This window comes from Homarus americanus, unplaced genomic scaffold (genome assembly GCF_018991925.1).
Source record: "Homarus americanus isolate GMGI-L3 unplaced genomic scaffold, GMGI_Hamer_2.0 scaffold25827, whole genome shotgun sequence".
In the NCBI taxonomy this organism is placed as follows: domain Eukaryota; kingdom Metazoa; phylum Arthropoda; class Malacostraca; order Decapoda; family Nephropidae; genus Homarus; species Homarus americanus.
This window is the reverse complement of record NW_024738300.1, coordinates 3,215,130-3,237,420: the sequence shown is the minus strand read 5'-3', so window position 1 is coordinate 3,237,420 and position 22,291 is coordinate 3,215,130. Positions and strand designations below refer to the sequence as shown.

The following is a 22,291-nucleotide window of genomic DNA, read 5'->3' as shown; positions in this document are numbered from 1 at the left end:
CACGAACCTAGCGTATACTTTTCGTATTCTATTTGGTGTGATGAGATGGAAGTGCCATATGCATAGAGCCCCTCCTCCTTCATTCTATTTGCATCCGTTGTGTCTGCAAAGCAAACCTTGATTTTATTATGGGCATACATAGGATACACCTCCACAATCTTGACATTGGTTTACTTTTCTATTTCATCTCTAATTTCTTCTGCGTTATTTTCCACTACATCTTAGTCTAACTTCTTACATACAAGGGTGAGCTTGGCGCCGTATTTCCGTGAGACAATGACCTCGTAACCGTTAGTTTTCATTTTGTCCATAGCACTAGACTTAAGTAGTTTATCAGCATCTTCATCTGTTTCTGGATATCAATAATCTTCGTCCGGAGCCGAAAACGACTTCTCCCGTCCGAGTGCAGGTAGTACACCTTCAGCTTCTGCCCTTGGTGGTTAGTCCTATTCCCAAGGCTGGAATACTCCTCTGGGATATCTGCAGTACAACTTTACTTATTTCTCCGCAGTTATCACGAGGATCAGGACGGCTGGACCTCCTCTGCTTTCATGGAGACCATTAGCTCTTAAGTAGAGTTCTACGTTCCCACTTTCCTCTATTGTGTTCCCGTATGTTGTTTAGGTTAGATCTGTATGTAGGTTTGGTTAGGATTTAGTTGATTATTTTGTGTATATGGAGTTAGGTTCTTATTATTCTATGTACACCGTGTTTATATTTCTTTGTGTTTTGTAGTAAGTAAATATACAGTACATTATTTTATTCTCACTTTACTTTCACCTGAGGAGACGGTTATCTATTCGGGTCCTATGCTTGTTCTGTAAATGTTTTGAACTTCTGTGAACAGTTAACTTTGTTACGGTTGTGTATTGTTGGACTAAAGTCATGATTTTCGCTGCATATTCATACTTGCTCACAACAAGGGGCGACTTTGTCAGCATATCCCATTCGCGACCCGTAACAAGTGGCGACCTTGCCAAGATCCTTTATTACACAGACGAGCCATAGCTCTCCCTGGATGATTAATTATTTTGTCCCAACAGTTAAAGTTTGTTCAGTTGTCACCAAACGCACTTAGTCATTTTGGTAACTTAATTTCCTTCTACCTATTTTTAGTGTTGGTGTTACTGAGTGCAGTTAATGTTTTTTTTATGTATCGAGTGTGAAGTACTTCTTATACAGATTAGGTGGTAATCAGGATCCTGTATATGGCGTTTTAGTAAGGCTTATCTCGACTACACCCAGGCAGGAGTAAATAGTCCTTATTCGGGAAGGGAAAAATCCGGATAGATAAAGCCGTACCCTTACTTGATAGTTGGCTGATTTTCTTAGGGGACTTAAAATTCGGGCAATTAAGATACAGCTTCAGTCTTCTCCATCACTGAAAAAGTTGGACATCGTTGGCTGTCTCATTCTCACTCGAATTAAGGGGTAATCCGGGTCTTGTTTATGCCGTAAGCCATCCCCTTTTTCTCTTTTTCATAAAGGAGCTCCGACAATCAAGAAGTTACTAGTCCAGGAGTAGCTCGGTAAAATTCCAGTACTTAGATAGCCCTACCTTCAAAGTTTCTTTACATGGATTAGTTGCTTATACCTTATTCCTCCGAGATAGGGGGAATCATTCCACAGGACATAGCGGCACCGACCGTAAAATAAATCTTCTCTCCTGTCCTCTTTAGTGGAATCTTGACAATTATCAAAATAACATGGCCACCAGTGCTACTAAGTTGGATGTTGGGGGGGTTCTGTGAAAACCCTTCCTTGGCTTAACTTACAAATGTTAAAATTAAGGTCGACGACTGGAAGGCTATTGCCAGTCATTTTCATGTCCCAATTAACTACCATATTACTAAAGAGGTAACTAAAAACACTGTCATTGAATCCCTAGTAAAGCCGGGTATTGTTGAGGATTCTGCTGTCAATCAATTGACCCCCATGGGGGGGCTTTCTCCTACTATGGAAGTTAATCTTCAGACCTCTGATAATTCTCCTCCGTATGCTATGGATAATGATACACCTAGAGATAGTGCTACTATCATTGATATAGAAAAAATGAAGTTAGAATTTGAGAAACCGAAGTTTGAGAAGGAACTTGGACTTAAAACTAAAAAGATGGAAATTCCGGATGAACCAAGAATACAGGAACAAAAAGCTTTTAATCCAGCTAAGGAGTCCTCAGTACCTCATTTTGACGAGAATTGTGTCTTTTTGTTCTTTCGAGGATATAGCTAGAAATATTAATTGGCCTAATATGCACTGGATAACTTTGATAGCTTCTAATCTCATTGGGAATGCTAGTAGAGTATTTAACTCCTGTAGTGATAGGAGTGATTATGAGGTTGTCAAACGGAGTATTTTAGATGATTACTCAATTTTCCCTGGTGGATATCGACAACAGTTTAGGAATTATTTAAAACCTTTCACACACCTTCCTAGAATTAGCGCTTGATAAGATGAGGCTAACTCGTAAGTGATTTGAGGCAGACAACCTCGCTACTTTCGAAGACATGGTTAATCTTGTAGTGATGGAAGAATAGACTCCCCTTTAATGTGTTAAGACACGTGGAGGAACGTAGTGAGAAATACCTTGTTCAGGCAGCTCGTTTAGCCGATTCTTAGTATCTGATGGTTAAGTCGATATAAGACAGAGGGAGAAACAATATCCAGAACGTAAAGTCTTCCTCTGGTGATAACCTTGCTCATGAGGATGGTAATCCGTTTGTGTGTTCATTTTGTAAGACCTGGTCATACCATTCGATTTTGTAGACACCCAAAGTGTAAAAATGATGTGCAGGTTCCTACTATAATCAGCTTAAGTGTGAGACCACTCTAGCCAATAATCACTTCTTACCTCGAGACATTTTCAAAGACTATAAATTCCCCAGACACGTCCCCTTGTCTCCAGACGGCGTAAAGTATGCCATTAACATTCTACGTGATATTGGGACTTCTCAAAGCACGTTGCTATCCAGTGCTTTCCCTCTGGTTTCCAACAATTTTACTGGGGAGAAAGTACTGGTTGCAGACTTAACCTCTTGCTCTCCTTACAACTTGGCTAAAGCATATATATCTTGTTCCCTGCAAATAAGCGTAGTTAAATAGCTAACGGAAAAGGATAAAATTTTTGTTGGGATATGACTTGGAAGGAAAATTAGTACAGTAGTCCCTAATGTAATTGTTACCACTTCTCCTCGTGATGTAGATCCTAATTCAGACACAGAAAAACTGCAATTTCCTGTATTCCCTGCCTGTGTTGTCACGAGATCTCGGAAACATACTCCACAAAAGCATGTTCCTCCTAAATTCACGGACCAACTGTATTTTAAAACAATCTCCAAGGAAAACCTTATCGCCCGTATTATCAAGCATGTTCCCTTGAAGAGGGTCGTCGTGTTTCAACCCGAGTTTTAAACCAAATGAGTCCTGAGGGACACCGTAGTACAGTACTTAACGGGGTGGTGTGGCGGTAAAATTAACTAATTCCAATAAAATTAATTTATAATATTGGAATTAGTTAATTTTACCGCCACACCACCCCGTTAAGTACTGTACTACGGTGTCCCTCAGGACTCATTTAGTTTAAAACTCGGGTTGAAACATGACGACCCTCTTCAAGGGAAGATGTTGTTTAATAATACGGGCGTATATCTCTAGATAAACTGCCTTGCTGTTATATGGAGTAAGGGATCCTTATGAGCATTTCGTCGTCCTGAGTTGAAGTTTGATTCCTGGTCAGAGACTCGCCAAATTGTCATCCCTTAGTCTTTGCGACCCTCGCTTATGAAGTTGGCTCATGATGGTTTGGCTGGTCATTTGGGTATATGGAAAACTTCTAAAAAACTGTTACACCATTTCTATTGGCCAGAAATTAAGAAAGATGTCACCAAATTTGTTAAGTCATGCCACACTTTTCAAATAGTAGGAAAACCGAATGAGCATATTCTACCAACTCCTCTGAAACCCATTCCTGTTGTATCTGAACCATTTAAGAAAATAATCATTGATCGTGTGGGACCTCTCCTAAAGGCTAGGAAAGGAAATCGGTATTTGTTAACTATAATGGATACGACCACCCGTTATCCAGTGGCATATCCTTTAATAGAACGTCACTTCCAGGACTATGGTTAAATGCCTTTTACACCTGTTTAGTTCTGTTGGCATACCGGTTGAAATACAGTGACCAAGGATCAAATTTTACTCGCCATCTATTCCAACAAGTGTTAAAAAAATGGATATTGCTCAAATAACATCCTCGGCATATCATCCCCAATCACAAGGTTGCTTGGAACGTCTCCACCAAACGTTAAAATCAATGTTAAAGTATTGCTATGAAACTGAATGGGATGAAAACATCGACTATCTCCTCTTTGCCATACGTGAGTGTCCTCAAGAATCTCTAGGTTACTCCCCTTTTGAGTTATTATACGGCTGTCAGTTCCGAGACCCTTTAAAGGAAGTGAAATATCAATTGCATTCGTCCGCCTTACCTGTTGGAAGCCCTTCAGTTGCTCAATATCTTTATAAGTTAAGAACTAAGTTGACCCAAGTTAGGAAACTAACTAAAGATAACCTCTTGAGCGTCCACACTAAGATGAAACACTACCAACATTCTAAAACTAAACTCCGGTTCTTTTCCCCGGGTGAGAAGGTTTTGGTTTTCTTCCCATTCCGGGTCATTCTTTGAGAAGTAAATGTACAGGTGCTTATGTGGTGTCTCAGAAACTTTCAAACTTAAATTGCATTGTGCGTACTCCTGAACGCGGTGAAAACACTCGGCTTGTGCATGTTAATCTAATAAAACCATATGTTCACAGGCAATCACAGGAAGACTACGCACCAGCTGCCATTGTCAAATCAGCTATGTCAAACCACATCCATGTTCACAAATCAGGGACGGAACTAACTACAGACCCTCAAGGTTTTCAAGCAGATATGGAAGACTCCAATGTCGCCTTGTCTCCAGGCAACCCTCAAAATAGTGTCATTTTAGCTTCTTTAGACTCTTATCATCCCCTATCTCAGGGGGAGGATCTAAGATATTTGCTGTTAGCTTACCCTAAGGTTACTGGAGACCTTCCTGGGTTTTGCAATCGCCTTGCTCATGACATAACTCTGGTTTCAAGTGATGTCAAGCCTATTAAACGACCTTCTTATCGCTTTAATGTTCATAGGAAGGCAATTATGGAAAAAAGTTGACTATCTACTTGAACACCATTTCGCTGAATAGAGTATCTCTCCTTGGGCTTCACCTTGTCTATTAACTCCTAAGCCTGATGGAAGTAATCAGTTTTGTACGGACTACCGTAAATTAAATAAGGTAACCGTCCTCGATTCTTACCTTTTACCTCTGATTGAGGATCTTATTGATAATATTGGATCTGCTAGATGCATTACTACAATTGATTTACAGAAAGATTACTATCAGATAGGTCGTACAGAGAAAGCGAAAGAGATTTCCGCATTTATCACTCCCTTTGGTTTGTATAATTATACAGTAATGCCGTTCAGTATGATTAATGCCCCTGCTACCTTTCAGAGTTATAAATAATACCCTACGAGATCTTACCTGTGCTTCTGCCTACCTAGATGATCTGGTGATAACCGCTGATAGTTGGGAGGTCCACCTACACCATCTACACGCAGTGATGGGACTAGAAGAGGTCGGGTTTACCATTAACCTGGCTAAATCTACGTTCGGGAGCGGAAGTGTCATCCACCTAGGACAGGTCGTTGGCCAAGGAGTGATGCAACCAAAGGACGCCAACTTCGAGGCAGTCCTAGCCTTTCCCATACCGTCCACCAGGAAAAGTCTTCTACGCTTCTTGGGGATAGCCGGGTTCTATTGCCGTTTCTGCAGCAATTTTTCCTCCATTGCTACTCGTGTCACGAATGTGATGGAGTTTTCCAGCGGCTGAAACTAATCTTGTCCTCACAACCTGTTATACAATCTCCTGATCTCACGCTACCATTCACTCTGCAGATCGCCGCCAGTGAGGCGGGAGTTGGAGCAGTATTATAACAGGAGAACTCGGATACGAAGGCATTTCATCCTGTCTCCTATTTCTCCTCCAAGCTGAAGAACCATCGAAAGAGGTACTCCACCATAGAAAGGTTTGAATGTTACCTACATCAACACCCTCGCCCTATCACCATCTTCACAATCCGCTGACGTTTCTACACAAGATGCAGCAGGCAAATCAGTGTATTCTCCGGTGAGCTCTACAAATCCAGTAATTCAATTTGGTTTTACGCCACATCAAAGGAGTGGATAACTTAGTATCTGATATGTTGTCTCGGGCTCCTGCCGTACTCACCCAGTCTTGCACTCCTACATAACGTCTGTGAAGGACTTAGAGGGGGTGTTTCGACCCGACCTTCATTGGGCCGTAGTCTCGGCACTTTGCCTGGTAACTGACCGGTCAACCAACCTGTCCACGTAATCTAGGATGGTGATTAGTCACTTTTGTGCCCTTATTTGCAGTTTCACCTCCTACCTAGACCACGGTTCTCAGTTACTTTACCTACTCAATAGTCTTCGACCGGAGCCGAAAACGACTTTTCCTGCCCGATTGCAGCCAGTACACCTTCAGCTACTGCCCTGGCTGGTTACTCCTATTCCCAAGGCTGGTTCGATTTGTACGTAGGTTTGATTAGGATTTAGTTGATGATGTTGTGTTAGGAGTTAGGTTCTTATTATTCTATGTGCAACGTGTTTATATTTCTTTGTGTTTTGTACTAAGTAAATGGACAATGAAAGACAAAAGTCGTGTCGTGAAAACATATGCAGAAGGGCTAAACTTTGGGTGAGCTCTGCCTTGTGGTAGGGGGCTCTCATGATGTTTCACGAGTTATATTTAATCTTCTGACAGAACCGCGACGCAGCTTTTGTCTTTGATTGTACATAATTTTATTACACCCTTACTTTCACGTGAGGAGACGGTTATCTATTCGGGTCCTATGTTTGTTCTGTAAGTGTTTTGAACTTCTGTGAGCAGTTAACTTTTTTACGCTTGGGAATCGTTGGACTAAAATCAGGATATGCGCCGTATATTCATACATGCTCACAACAAGGGGCGATATTCATACATGCTCACAACAAGGGGCGACTTCGTCAGCATATCCCATTCGAGACCCGTAAAAATATGTAAACACTGGCTTTGAAATAGAGTAGTGGATGAGTGGAACAAGTTACCAAAAATCATCATTAACTCGAACACGCTGGGTTGTTTAAACTATAGGTTGGACGGATATATGAGCGATGGGGGTTGGGTGTAAAAGGAGCTGCCCATTATGGCCCAATAGGCCCGCTGCAGATTCTTCGTCTTTTGTTCTTATGTTCTTATTAGTCTTGTCATCCTCCTGAATGCTTTCTAGGGATTCGAAATCCACTCTGTAGGACGGTGACCTGAACTGCATAATCTAAGCGAGGTCTCACAAATGCAAGGCATAGTTTTAGAATAACCTCGCTAGTCTTGTAACTAACACAAATAATTGTATAAACCAGGTACTTTGTTAGTTTTGTTTTAAGCAAATACGCATTGTGTTCTTGGTTTATGATTGTGCTTTCTCATTCCCCTCTAAGTTTTTGTCTGATTTCTCTTTCAACGTTGTTCATCTGATATATCTTTTCTCTGTTTACATAAGAAAATGAGTGCAATAGGCCGGTTGGCCTGTGCCTGGTTGCTCCTGTCTAGAGTTACTACCAATCTCTATCATTCATGAATCTATCTAGTCTCCTTTTAAGACTTTCCAGCGTTCCAGCACTTACTACAAAGTTGCTAAGCTTGTTCCACTCGTCTACCACGCTATTTGGAAACGAGTTCCTTCTTATCTCCCTTCTAAACCTAAACTTATCTAACTCAAATCAGTTGCTACGAGTCCTATCCTGCTCGGATATTATAAGAACTTTATGTCCCCTTTATTGATTACTTTCACCCACTTAAATACTTATATCATATCTCCCCACACCCTTCGTCTTTCTAGGGAATGCGAGTTTAGTTTCTTTGATCAATCTTGACATGGAAGGCATCTAAGTCCAGGAATTATTTTCGTCATTCTTCGTTTCCGATTCCAGTGAATTGATATATATTTTATAATAAGGGCACCAGAACTGAACAGCATAATCGAGGTGTGGCCTGACTAGCGCAAGGTATAGTTGCAATATGACCTCCGCACTCTTATTACTTACACTTCTAGATATAAAACCTAATACTCTGTTTGCTTTATTTCGATCATTAACGCACTGTCTTCTAGGCTGTAGGTCCTGGCTTAAAATACCTCGTAAGTCTCTTTCACAAGTCGACTTCTCTAGGTTGATGTTGTTAAGGCTGAATACATTGACAGTATTTGTTCTTCCAATATTAAGTATGCTGCACTTGCTGGTATTGAATACCATTTGCCATTTTTGACCACTGCTGCAGTTTATATAAATCTTCCTGTAGTGCATTTGCATCCTGCCCTGAATTAATCTGCCGCCCTATTTTGGTGTCATCCGCAAACTTGCTTATGTCACTGCTGATCCCAGTATCTAGATCGTTTATGTAGATTATGAACAAGAGTGGGCCTAGTATTGACCCCTGGGGAACCACACTAGATACACAGCCCCACTCAGATTTAACACCATCTACGCTGACCCTCTGTGTTCTATCGGTGAGCCATTATTTTATCCAATTTTAAACTTTCCCCTCGATACCATGAGCCTTATCTTTTCTCAGAAACCTCTGATGCGGTACTCTGTCAAACGCTTTGCTAAAATTTGAATAAATAACATCGTAATTTTCGTCATTATCTACTACCTAGAAGACATTACCAGATAAGGTATGTGTCGTAAATTGACTTCAGTGTGATATAACATGCCGCATTTTTTTCAGAAGAACACTTCAGGTGAAACATTTCTATTAAGTTGGATTTATTGAAAGCATTAACTGCCCTGAACCGATGGGCCTTGTCTTACAGCTTTTGTTCACATATTGCAGCAGAAACACGAATCATGTTTCAAGTGAACTACGAGTGTGACGATAATTAACCCATCCACAAGTGAAGGTAAACAAGAAAAGAAACAATCTCAAGGTTAGGACAATGACCATGAAGATGCCTTGTACCAAATCGTACAAACGTTTGGTATATTTTCAGGAAGAGCATTACTACTCTCCAAAACATACCCACAAGAGATTTGGCAACCACCCTTATTGAGGATTCTTTCTTGAATGCCGACTATCAAAGCACAGATAGTCACTGGAACATTGTCATAAAAATTTTGATCCAGTAAAACGAAACAATGCAGACACATTTAGTTCTCTTTGAGGTAAGAAATAAATCTGATGAAAAAGGTTAACTGTTCTGAACGTAAAAAGAATGGTAATACATCTCTTGATAACAGCATATAGAGGTGAACGTAAGGTTGAGATGCAGGGTGTTCTGGAGCATGGGCTCCTTAGCTGAAATGAATGGAGCATTACTCACTGGGTATAAGTCCATCTTGGCTGACATTCTTGCAGTCGATGTTCTCTGCACAGCATCCACAATTAATAAAGAAGGGACATCATGCTTGATTACTGATGGACCGGCTTTAGTAGTTTCCATAGGCAAACTAGTAAAATGCAAGACCTTTGAGGATCTTGCAGAAGCGTTTCTAAGGGTAGTTTTACAGCTTGAAATATCTTAGCCGAATAATTGAAGTCGTATTTGGTAAATACAGGAAAGACTCTATTAAGTCTGTCACAAGACAAAGGCGTACCACACAATCACACCCTATACTTCGGGTAATTGAGGTTCGGCAGGGGCCTCTACCGCACAGCTGGGCAAACTTCCTCGCCCTCAGTGAAAACAAGGAAGATTTGACAAACTTCCTCTCCAAGGAAATAATTGCCAATGCCCCAGATAACAAATATTTGGTAGTTGCAGGATGATTTGGGATTGAGCAGGAACTGCAGTGTTCCAAAGATATGATTAAATATTTCCGGACTATCTGCAAGAGATACAGATGTTTTGTTCCTCTTAGCTGCACAATTCTTTCAAATAAGCAAAACAAAAAAAATTATAATGGCTGGAACTGCAAGAAAAAACCGATGGTTTAACCCTGTAAGGGCTGTTGTTGCCAATTTACCACCTGAATGCTTGCCATCACTCCTGCTATTTCACCCAGTTACAGGATGTGACACTACTTCTTACACAAGTGACCATTCCAAAAGGTCTGCATGGTCAGTATTCAAGGATTATTATACACTACTCCGTTGTCCGGGAGAAGGTCAACTTCCAGAACACAAGGTGATGAAGCAGAAAAGTTTATTCGTAAATTATACAAAGTAAAAAGCGATGTGGAATCAGTAGTTGAGCCAAGACTGATCTTGTTTGGAAAACTGTACAGAACAGTGCTGAAACTCTACCTCCAACAAGTAATGCCTTATGACACCAAATGAGGAGCGTTCATTATCAATCGCTGATTTGGAAGCAGGCAAGCAGAGCAACACCTAATATTCCATTACCAGACACTATGGGATGGATACTGACTGACAGAGATCTGTTGCTTGTTTTGATGACCATAGATCCTGTGCCAAAGGCGTGTATGGAGATGATTTCATTTCAGTCCAAAAGTGGCTGTGGAACACTACGATGCAAATGTCGTAAGAATACCTTGGTATGCACTGGAGCATGAAAATGTATTGTATGAGCCTGAGAATATCTGCATCAATAAAAACTGATTGATTTTGTGGGTATTTCATGCAGCTCGAGAAAATCAAAAAAATATGCTTAATGTATACTCTAACATACTGTAAGTTGTATTCTGCCTAATATTTGTAAATTTGTAAATAATTATAATTATTTACAAGTTTACAAAGGAGTGTGCGATAATTATCGCACACTCCTTTGGGCATAAACACCCTGTATGCTGTATGTAATTGACATATGTACAGAATTGTTAGTTGTCTTTTTCACCCCTCAAAACATAACTTGGCCACTAAAATGGACTTACTACACGTATCACAAGCAACCATTTGCGAAAATATGTACTATATTGAAAAAGTGACCAGTTTGAAATTCCCTAAAGAAGTTCAGAATTATCACTTACATGAATGAAGATGACATAATTGTATTCTACACCCATGAAAACTTAGGTATGGCCACAAATATCAACTTTCTAGGTGCCCGAGAAGCAGATATATTGCTGTTACATTATTTGTGGTAGCGGCCATTTTGAATTGGCATTTTGAATAATTTATACTCAAAATTCGCCTTGGTAAACCCATTTTTTTTAGTTCTGAATATGGGCCTAATCTATGAGGTGTATTCTGCCTTTGTGTCTTAAGTAACTCCTTCTTTAAATTGTTATAGCACTCCTCAACCTCATATCTTGTGGTCAGGTCACCCTCCGTTGCCAGGCTTTGTGTAATTATCATAGTCTGCTCACCTAGTAATGTGGGGTCACCCTCTGCAGGCACATTGTGTGAGGTCACGTTATTTACACACACTCGTGAGTCAGGTAATTCACCCCTTTTCTCAGCTATATTTTTTTAATCCTTCTATGTTTGCCCTTCTGAAAATCTGTGACTTTATTGAAATTTTCTTTGTGACTGACATTAAGCCCTATTTTTAATATCACTTCTTTGTGATTGCTGTTAGCCAGTTCGCGTCCTACATCGACATTACTAATGAGGTTTTTTCTGTTTGAAGAACTAATTGTAGTATATGCTTTAACTTGGTATTCGACAGGTAATTAAAGTGAGTCGTAGTTAATCCATCTTTCCGTGAATGCTATTATATCGATTTTTTCAGTCCATACCAAAGATCTGGTTTCACCCATTTTTTCTCACACTTCTACTATTTACGTAGTAGCCAATTCAATAAGTCGTAATCTGAGTTCTCTCTTTGTCAAGTTTTGGATTTAACTTTGATTAATTTAACTTTTTCATCATTGTCGTGTGTAGTTAAAAGTGAATTGCTGGCGGCAGCAAGATGGTTCAGGTGGAAAGGTTTATATAGCCATAGTTGACCAGGCTCCAAGCATATACTTAATACTATGACAATACATATAAGTTTTGTACACTATTTAACAGGAACAAAACGGAAAAATAAAATCTTGAGATTAAGTGGTAAGTCACTCCTTAGCACGGCCACGTCATTTTGGGTAGTCGTCTTGTTCTTCAATTGACGCCTCTCGACTCGATAGCCCTCTCTGGTAGTTGTCAGGCCATTCCACCAGGCTCTTCAAGACAAGCACTGTTCTAGGATAGCTAGCCTTAGCTATTCCTTCCTCTTTCCGGCTGAGAGCAATACACAAGTATAGCAGTATCTACACCCCATCGAAGGTTCTTCCACACGGTGTTATCTCTCTATGCTCCGGCTCCGTGAAGTGGTGACGATGAGGCTCCCATGAACAGTGGATAATCCGGCTGTGTCCATGCCTCGAGTCCAGGTACTCTAGTCAAGGGGTGTCAAACATGCGGCCCGACACACTGTTACATGCGGCCCCCGGCTCATTTGCTGCTCCAGCCTTACCTTGAGGAGATAAAACTAAACAGTGAGTGTATCCCTCAGCTGAATAAAATAGTCCGCTGTTTCCTAGAACAATATACTCAATCAACATCACCAATGAACTCCAGTGTGATTTTGTGTTGAGGAACAAGATTTCGAGTGTTGATGTTGCACATTTTATCAATATTTTGGACCAAATTATCCCGGGATTAAATGTTTTGCCTCAAAGATTATGTCAATGTTCGGAAGTACATATGTCTGTGAACAACTCTTTTCTGTGATGAACTTGAACAAGTCTCGGCTTCGGTCTCAGCTTACTGATGCGCACCTTAATTCAATATTGAAGGTTGCTACAGCTCAGTCGTTAGTGCCAAACTTTGATGCATTGGTCCATACCAAGAGGTGCCAATTATCAAGAAGCAGCAGTAGCAAACAATAAGATTGATCAAGGTAAGTAAACACTTGATTTGTTTGTTTTTAAGGGTTTCGCACGAGCGCAGACTAAATCCACCTTTCTTATTTTGTCGTACTACTCACCTAAGAGGTGATGGCGAAGTGCTCATAATTATGTTACTTGGCCCGCATACTGTGTACTCATATTACATCTGGCCCACCTTGGCAAGTAAGTTTGACACCCCTGCGACGGTCTAGTCGGTCTGCACAGGGCGACCGCCTGTCTGTTTCTCATCATCTACACCACATCGACCTCGTGAAACCGACTCTGTTGCTGCGTTTGTAGCGAAACAGATTCGAATTAGGATTGCAAAAAGTGAACTACAACCCCACATTTGTCAGTAATGTGACAGTTATTCCAAACACGATTTCTATGTAACCTTTCGTTATGTAACCCCGTTCTCTCATGTTCCCTTAGCAGTTTAAACACTTTGGCATCTTTTGAACTTCCCTCACGAAAATCCAGCCAGGGTAGAATTTCCCCAGTTGTCAATGAATAGGACTGATATCTGCATATCTGTCAAGACAGCAGTTGATACCAATTGCCATTGACAACCATTCATTGCCATATGATAGGGATACTTCCCTCCATCCTATTACGATCAATAGTTGCCTTGAACTTATAAGGGAACTATTCGTTGCCTCCTGCATTGACGTAGGGAGACCTAAGTATGCCCTTAGGGAGAAGGATTACTACCCTCTAACTACTGTCCAATGAGTTTAACATCTATTGTAGGCAAACTGCTGGAAGTAATAATTTCAAACTCGATTCGAAATCACCTGGAGAAGCACAAGTTGATCAATAATTCCCAACATGGCTTCATAAATGGGCGTTCATGTCTGACTAATCTATTAACATTCTTTTCAGCTGTTTGTGAATCAGTAGACGACGAGCACGACTATGATGTTGTATACCTTGACACCAGAAAAGCCTAATACGAAAAGTGAAGGCTCTTGGAATTGGAGGAGATATTCTAAAATGGATTAGGGCGTGGTTACAGGACAGGAAACAACGATTGAGCATTAATGGCTCTAAATCCGATTGGGGTAACGTCACTTGTGGAGTACCCCAAGGCTCAGTACTTGGACCATTACTATTTATTATGTACATAAACGGCACAGATATAGGAATAGACAACAACCTAAGTAAACTTGCTGATTACTCTAAAATAGGGCACATAATTAAATCTGACGAGGACTCTGCAAAACTACAGGAAGCTCTAAACAAATTTTTCGAGCGGAATGAAAAATAATAGATGAAATTTAATGGGGACAAATGTAAAGTACTTAGTCTAGGAGATGTAAATAGAGAGACCAGATATCAGATGAACAACGTTGTTATCGAAAAATCGCACTGTGAGAAAGATTTAGGAGTAATGATAAGTAGGAATCCTAAACCAAATCAACACTGTGTATTTGCTCGAAACAAGGCTAACACAGAACTGTTACTTTCAAAACTAGCGAGGTTATCCTAAAACTATAAATCGTGCTTGTGAGACCTCACTTGGCTTATACAATTCAGTTCTGGTCACCGTATTACAAAATGGATATAGATTCCTTTACAGAATTCTGAAGAGAACGATAAGACTAATGCCAGGCATTAAGAACCTTAAGTACTGAGACAGGTCAAAGCATCATCTTAATTTGCACTCCCTCGAGAGACGTAGGGTGATGGGCGAAATGATAGAGGTGTATAAATGGAAGTCAGGGCAAAACAAAGGTGATATAACAATGGTACTCAAACTATCCAACCATGAGCGAACTAGCAGAAATGGTTTTAAATTGGTACGAATGGAACAAGTGACCAAACATCATCATTAACTCGAACACGCTGGATAGCTTCAAACATAGGTTGGATGGATATATGATCAATAGGGGTTGGGTATAAACAGGACTGCCCAGTATGGGCCAATAGGCCAGCTGCAGCTTCCTCCATTCTTATGTTCTTGTGTTTTTGACAGCGTGGAAGTCTTTGTAGCATTGAATGAATAAGGCAACTCCACACTCCACGCACCAAGTCATCACATCCTTGTACCGTGGCTCACGGTAGCTGGCGGGTTGAGGAGGGGGGTGGGGAGTGAGCACAATTGTCAGTATCAATGTCCTCACCGCTGGCCGCGCCAACAAACTCGACTTCATCTGGGTCTGTTTCCTCCCCATCATTGTCTTCGTTACCCGATACCTATCAGTGTTACTTAAATCAAGCAATTCTTAACGAACAGCACTACTGTCGAGCAAACGCCCTCGTTTGGGCTTGGGTCATCATCACCATCACCGTTTTACAGCTCATATCCATCCTTAATTCACTTATTAAGAAGTGTTTAAATAATTAATAAGTTGCATAATTCATAATTCTCAAATTATTACCAGGTGGAGGAGAGGAAGAATGATGACGTCGAAGACATTACATTTTTTACTTCAGGTGGCATTTGTCTCCTTGACCGCCAGTCGACTGACTCTGCTTCGTAGTGAGTGATATTTTCAGCCATATCTTCACGGAGTTTACTCTAAATTATCATGCTTAACGACACTGGCTGTTTATAAAATAAGTCTAAATGGCCTGAATTAAAATGAAGCACCATACCTTAGAACACCATACTTAGTGGGGCGGATAAGCACAAGGATTGTTCACGTTTGCATAGAATTATGAGACTTTGGCCACATATTCTACTTGGGTGAGTTAAGATTTTCTGATAAAGTGCCAACTGAGCAGTGTCCCCTGATTGCCTGCAGCGCCCCTAGTGGCTGACCGCGGTAGTGCATCCCGAACAGGCAGTTCTTCGAACTGCAACAAATCCCATATTTTTGGTCCAAACACACTGAAAAAACAGGTGGGCCTGATGTTTCAGCAATGGTTATTGATGGTGCTGCTTTTGCGCAGATGATCAAACCAAGTAAACGAAGACCTTCAAAGAGTATAGCAAAGCAGTTTTTTAGCCTTATACAGTATTACATGATGGCTTGGAAAAGTGAAATGACTGGATGTGGTTTTGGATGTTTATCTGCAGTGTGGTCTGAAATCATCAACTAGAGAGAGAGACGAGGCAGAGGAACCAGATGCAGACTGATGTCTCCAAGTCCTTTTCCACGAAATTGGCCTGAGTTCTTGCGAGTGGATAAAAATAAAACAAAATTATTTAATTTCTCATTACAACAATATATATCATCCAGCTGAATAGGGACGGGAAGTAATCATTGTAACAGATGGGGAGGATGTTCTGTGTGTGCATGATTGTGTGGACTTATCTCGGTTTACACTGTGTTCTCATAAAGAAGCCGATACACGCATCATTCTTCACTACATAGATGCTGCTAGCAAGGGCCATAATAGAATTCTGGTAAGAACTGTGGACACCAATGTTGTGCTAATTACCATAGACAGGCTGTGGAGGAACTATGGATAACTTTTGGGTCAGGCAATAACTTCAGATACCTGCCAATTCACCTATATGCATCTGCCATGGGGCAAGAAAAAGCAGGGGCACTTCCTATGTTCCATGCCACAAAAGGATGCGATGCTGTCTCCTTCTGTGGTCGTGGGAAAAAGACAGCTTGGGATATATGGAGATCTTGTGAACAGGCTACACATATGTTTCTACTACTTACTGCATCCCCTGGTGCTATTATTGATGAACAACTAGCTGTATTGGAAAGATTTATTGTTCTACTGTACGGCCGTAACAGTGAAATAAAAAAGGTAACCATGAATGTCTTAGTGGCATACCTTCGTACTTTTTGACCACTTATTAACTTCATACTAACTTAGTAAAACTTATCTTTGTTTGGGACACGGCTAAACTTAAAGGCATATTCATATAGCAGACTATAGATGTAAATGCTAGCAAAAAAACATTGATACATTCTCTGTTGAAACTGCGATTTTTATGACCTTGTTACTACATTACAGGTGAACGATGCCCTGAAATATCTCTACACAAATAAAGGCCGAGGCTTAAAGGGATTCCACCAACCCAAGCTGCGCTAATACAACATATAAAGCAAGCTGTATACCAAGGTGACCATGTCTGGTGACAATGTCCTAGTCCTATGATCATCCTTTCCTGACTCCATCTATTGGGGTTGGACACTTGAAGGAGGAGCCGATCACTCTGTTTGGACAAAATTACCTGAAGCTGCAAAGATTTGCCGAGAGCTGGTACACTGTGGTTGCAAAAGGACATATTTAGGACGATGCAAGTGTGCAAAAACAGCGCTTCAGTGTACTGCTCTCTGTGCATGTGATGAACAGCGCAGTTAAAAATCTATGCATATGATATAATGTGTTCAGCTTTAAACATTCTTAAAGGAAACTTTAAAATTCTGTTTTCTGGGAACATATGAGTGTTGATTATTGAATTATTTGTAAAGAAAAAAGACATGAAAATATTAATAAAACAAACAAACAAACACACCTTGGTCTGAAAAACTATTTAGCATAAGATGTTCTTGTAAGGGAACAATACATAGCATATCCAAATTTCAGTAAATTTGGATCAGAAATAAGGAAGCTGTTGCAGTTGGAAGAACAGTCTGTTCGGGAGGCGCTACTGCGGTCAGCCGCTAGGGGCGCTGCGAGCAACCAGGGGACGCTGTTCAGTTGGCACTATATCAGAAAAATCATTATTAACCAAAGTAGAATATGTGGCCAAAGTCTCATAATTCTATACAAAAGTGAACAACAATGCCTATTTTATGTGCTTATCCGCCCCCACTAACGCCAACACACCGCAAGATAGAAAAAAACTCGGTGTTTTTCATTTTCTAAAACACCATACTGGTTAAAGCACTCTAATCCATATAGTATGGTAAATACAACTGATGCCCTCATACACTGATATGTTTTGGCTTAGAACATCATACTTTGAAACAATATGTAATGCAACCAGTCAATTATTTTGTTTATGTATTTAGATAACATACAAATATAAATAACCTAATTACTGGATTTTAGATTTTTGCATATGGTTACAATCAAAGTAATTTTTTTCTCAGCCAGTCCTGAAGCACTGACTGTGGCACACGAGGTGATAAACATAATTCTAAAGTCGGTGACGCCCTCTTCCTGCTCCGTCTTTCTTGTTACGGATGGGAGCACCTCAGTCACAACTGTTCGTAAGGTGAGAAATAAAATATACTAATGATAACCATCCTCTCAACTTCTTAAATAATAACTTTATTCACACAAGTTTTCATTCTCCGTACTCAGGGTGTTGATCAGCTGGAGGCACCGAAGGGTGTAGGTGTGTTCGAGGTGGCAGTGGACGGCCAGGACGCTAACGTGACCCAGGCGCAGCTCTCCCGGGTCGTCGACGAGGCTCGGCGGGTAGGTCACATTCACATTACTACTGAGGCGGGTTGATCACTTTTACAGTACTACTGAGTCGGGTAGGTCACTCTCACATTACTATTTAGGCGGGTAGGTTACTCCCACATTACTATTTAGGCGGGTAGGTCACTCCCTCATTACTACCGAGGCGGGTAGGCAGAACCGTCCCGAGGGGGTGGCGAGCTGGAGCTGGTTAGTGATTATATAGTTCAAATGCAACACATATACTAATAAAAGAAAGCTGTGATGATTGGAAGCATTTTGGTGAAATACTAAATTCTCATGAGTTATCAAATAAACACTTGTTCAACTTAGCCAAACGGATGGATATGAAAAGAAGGTTGTGTTTAATGAATACCATAGATAGCAGCTGTGCAGTTTGGACAAGTCATTGAGTGTTGGAAATTCTCACTATATTGACGAAACCGAGCACTTCTAGAAATCATTCCTAAATAAACAAAAAAGAAATGCACGTCAAAACTTTAATTTTCTAAAATCTCTCAATGGTTCCTTCCCTCAATGCAGAAATATCATATAGGATTTTTCTGACAGTCCCAATGGTATCAAGAGAGGTTGAGTGGACTGGCTATGCTCGCCATTGAAAAGGAACTGACAGCAAGTTTGTGCTATCATGAACTGATAGAAGAGTTTGCTGGAAAGAAAGCAAGCAAGCAAGGAAGGTTAATTTTCGAAAGTAGGCTGTTTCTGCTACTTCGCATATGATTTATGAGAAGTCATAGTAGATTAAATTAATTTTTTGTTATTAATTATTTTACAATATTTGGCATTTGTCTTGTTTATGTTACAAATAATGTTTTATTTCCGTGAATATACATAGAATAGTATCACCAGTTCTTAAATTTTCTGTATTTTCTTGTGTATTTCCAAATCTCACTTTAAATATTTTCATAACTTGCAGGAAAGTTATTGCATAAAGTCTAGGGGTCGCAGATCTCTTTCATTTTCTTTCCATATTTTGTACTGAAATACTATATTTCATGTAGATTCACAATGAAAACGTGTACAAGATAAATCTTGATAAAACCACACAGGAAAATGGAAGTACTGGAGCACCATTGCTTTCGTCTTTAGCCAAGGTATCTTCAGTTACCTCTGAGGATGTCTTGAATAAGGACGAAAGCATAGGTGCTCCAATGTTTCCCTTTTCCCGTGGGGTATTATCAAGATTATATATATTTTTACGTGTCAAAGGGGTAAGGCCCGTAACAAACAAAAAGTGATTGTCTTCAAAGATTTTTACATTATATGGTTCTTATATTTGTATCGAGAACAACTCCAACTATGGTATAATGTATGAATTGAATGCAGCCCCAATTAATAACTGAATATTTGATGATTGGAGAAGAGAAACTTAAATAAAATGTATAACTATATTCACAAACATTTACCACTAATAAACAATGAAATAAAGTTAATCAAATGAACATACTAGGTTACTTTAAGGTTGCCAATATCATTGACAACTAGATCAATACACGATTTTAGAACAAAAATACATAAAACACTAAATACAGCCAGCCAGCCTTGGCTTTTATTGGTTGCTTTGAGCAGACTGATCCAAAAATCGTACTTAACATGTTATTGTTAATGCTATTACAGTGTTACAGAATTTATTATTATAAACTATTCACACACACACAAACAGTGTAACTCTAGTCTGAAAAAATATATAATCATACAATATATATCATGAATACATACTCAGTTACAGTACGTCCGGCAGGCACGTACAGCTAGCTAAGTAATTGGTTATTAAGGGTAGTTCTATCCTACGTTGCACGTAACATCTCCCCCCTTAAAAGTTTTATTGGGATACTAAATAAATCTAAGGAAAGAACTCATTCACACTCTTGGCAAAAAATCTACAGTTACATTATATTTTCCCTCTAAATATTTTATGACTAAATTATAAAGCTGTGAGGCAAGAGACCACCTCATTAATCTTTGAGTGTTATTCTGCATTTCATTTATAAACTTTAGGGGCTATGGTCAATATAAACACTAATAAGATCAACTGAACTACTGAGGTACACATTAAACTTATCTAGTTCACACAGCAATGCAGTACATTCTTTTTCTATTGTAGCATCGCTCTTCTGATGTTTCTTGAACTTAGGTGAAGCATAACATACCGGATATAGAATCTTGTCTGGTCCCTCTTGGAGTAATACAGTTCCAGCCCCTAAGTCACTGGCATCTACTTGAAGGATGAATGGTTGGCTGAAGTCTGGTGTTTGGAGAACTGGTGCATTGGTGAGCAGAGTGCGTATCTTGTTGAAGGCTTCTTGAAAAGCAGGTGTCCACCTGATTTTTTTTTCTTTGGGCTCACAAGGTCAGTTAGTGGAGTCGCAACTTGAAAGAAGTTTGGGCAGTGCCGTCTGTAGTATCCAGCCATACCTAGAAACCTCACGACCTCCTTTCGGATCTCAGGAATCGGTAGGTTGTTGATGGCTTCTACCTTAGCTGCAACTGGACTGACCTCACCAAACCCGACGATGTGCCCTAGGTAAACTAGTTTAGCATGGCCGAATTCACTCTTGAGTAGATTGATCGTGAGACAAGCATCAGCAAGACTGGCGAAGAGAAGGTGTAATCGTGACAAGTGTTCTTCCCTGGTGCTGCTGTATACAATGAGGTCATCAAGGTAAGACTGCACTCCGTCTAGACCACATGTAACCTGGTGGATGAGTCGCTGGAAGGTACTTGGAGCGTTTTTTAGTTCAAAGGACATGGCATTGTATTGGTAAATGCCGCCAGGAATGACGAAGGCCGAGACGCTCTTTGCTCGCCCAGTTAACGCCACCTGATAATAGCCTTTTAGAAGGTCGATTTTCGTCATTAACTGTGCTTTTCCCAGATTATCTATTAGGTCGTCAATTCTTGGTAATGGGTATGAATCTGTTCTTGTGATGCTGTTCACTCTGCTGTAGTCCGTGCCCATTCTTAAACTCCCGTCAGGTTTCGGCACAATTAGGTAAGGGGAGGCCCACTCACTGCTACTACTTTCAATGAAGTTGTAGGCGAGAAGGAACTTCACTTCTTGCTCAAGAAGTTCTCTCTTACCTGGATTCTTGTTATTGGTTTGGCACCCTCCACCAGTTCAACATCATGCTGCACCAGTTGGCACCGCTGTGGAATGTCCCCAAATAGCTGTGGGAAGTCCTGGAGAAGGCACCCTACTATGGAGGCTTGTCTCAACGCTGCCAGCCTTCGCCCTGAACGGACCTCTCTCAAGAACCTTTCACTGCCAAAGCTGGCCAGCCTTTGCCTCTCCACCAGAGAGAGCCTTCTTTCTACTGTTGAAGACCGGACCACAACTCGACCTCTCTGTCTACCACTGGACTTCCCAGAAACCCTGTTTGGGGCAACGCCCCTTGTGGGCCTCCGCCTTTGGAAAACGACCACGACTGCCACCGAACTACCTCACGAGCGTTCAGGATTGTCATCCCTAGTTAGCCCTCCCCACGGATAAAGTGAGTGACCTACACTCCCGCTGGAGGGCAGCTATTGATTGGCAGGACTGACGTGGTTTTGGGGTCTTTCTCTCTTACTAAAATCTTTCCCTGCTTACCCTGGCCGAGGCACCTGCTTTATTTGAGTATTCGTGCTAGAGCCCCTCCAGTGGCGCACACCTCACAGCTGAGTGGGATTGTGTGTGTTCATTGGAGGTCGAAAAAAACAGGCCGATCCCATAGTGACTACTGTGATCGTGCAGTCACTCCACTGTGCGGGGGTTGTCTCTTGTAAAATACAAAAAGGGCCTCCAATAACCTTCTACATGCTCAATGGCAGTAAACATAAGAAAAAAATAAAAGATAAGAACAAACCTATTGATAAATCTAGGCTAATTACCCTAGCATATGTGGAACTGGGTGTGCACCTTCAATAGGGTATTCAACCTGAACGAAGGGTTCAAAGTCATTTGCCGAAATGAAAATGATGCAGACAAACTAATAACCACTAAGGCGAATCAAATCCTTGACAAGAATGGATTAATTGTGGTCATGCCTCCCGAGCTAA

At 40.6% G+C, this 22,291-nt stretch overlaps 1 protein-coding gene across 1 annotated transcript in view; it reads left to right on the top strand.

Moving 5' to 3' along the window:
* LOC121873928 overlaps positions 1-19,185 on the top strand; it is a 31,345-nt gene extending 12,160 nt beyond the window's left edge. Inside the window, exons 2-6 of the mRNA XM_042377807.1 lie at positions 15,295-15,392; positions 17,917-18,041; positions 18,131-18,247; positions 18,803-18,930; positions 19,170-19,185. Of these exons, the coding sequence (XP_042233741.1) occupies positions 15,311-15,392; positions 17,917-18,041; positions 18,131-18,247; positions 18,803-18,930; positions 19,170-19,185 (468 nt within the window). The 5' untranslated portion in view covers positions 15,295-15,310. The remainder of the gene's footprint in view (positions 1-15,294; positions 15,393-17,916; positions 18,042-18,130; positions 18,248-18,802; positions 18,931-19,169) is intronic.
* Positions 19,186-22,291: the final 3,106 nt, after the last annotated feature.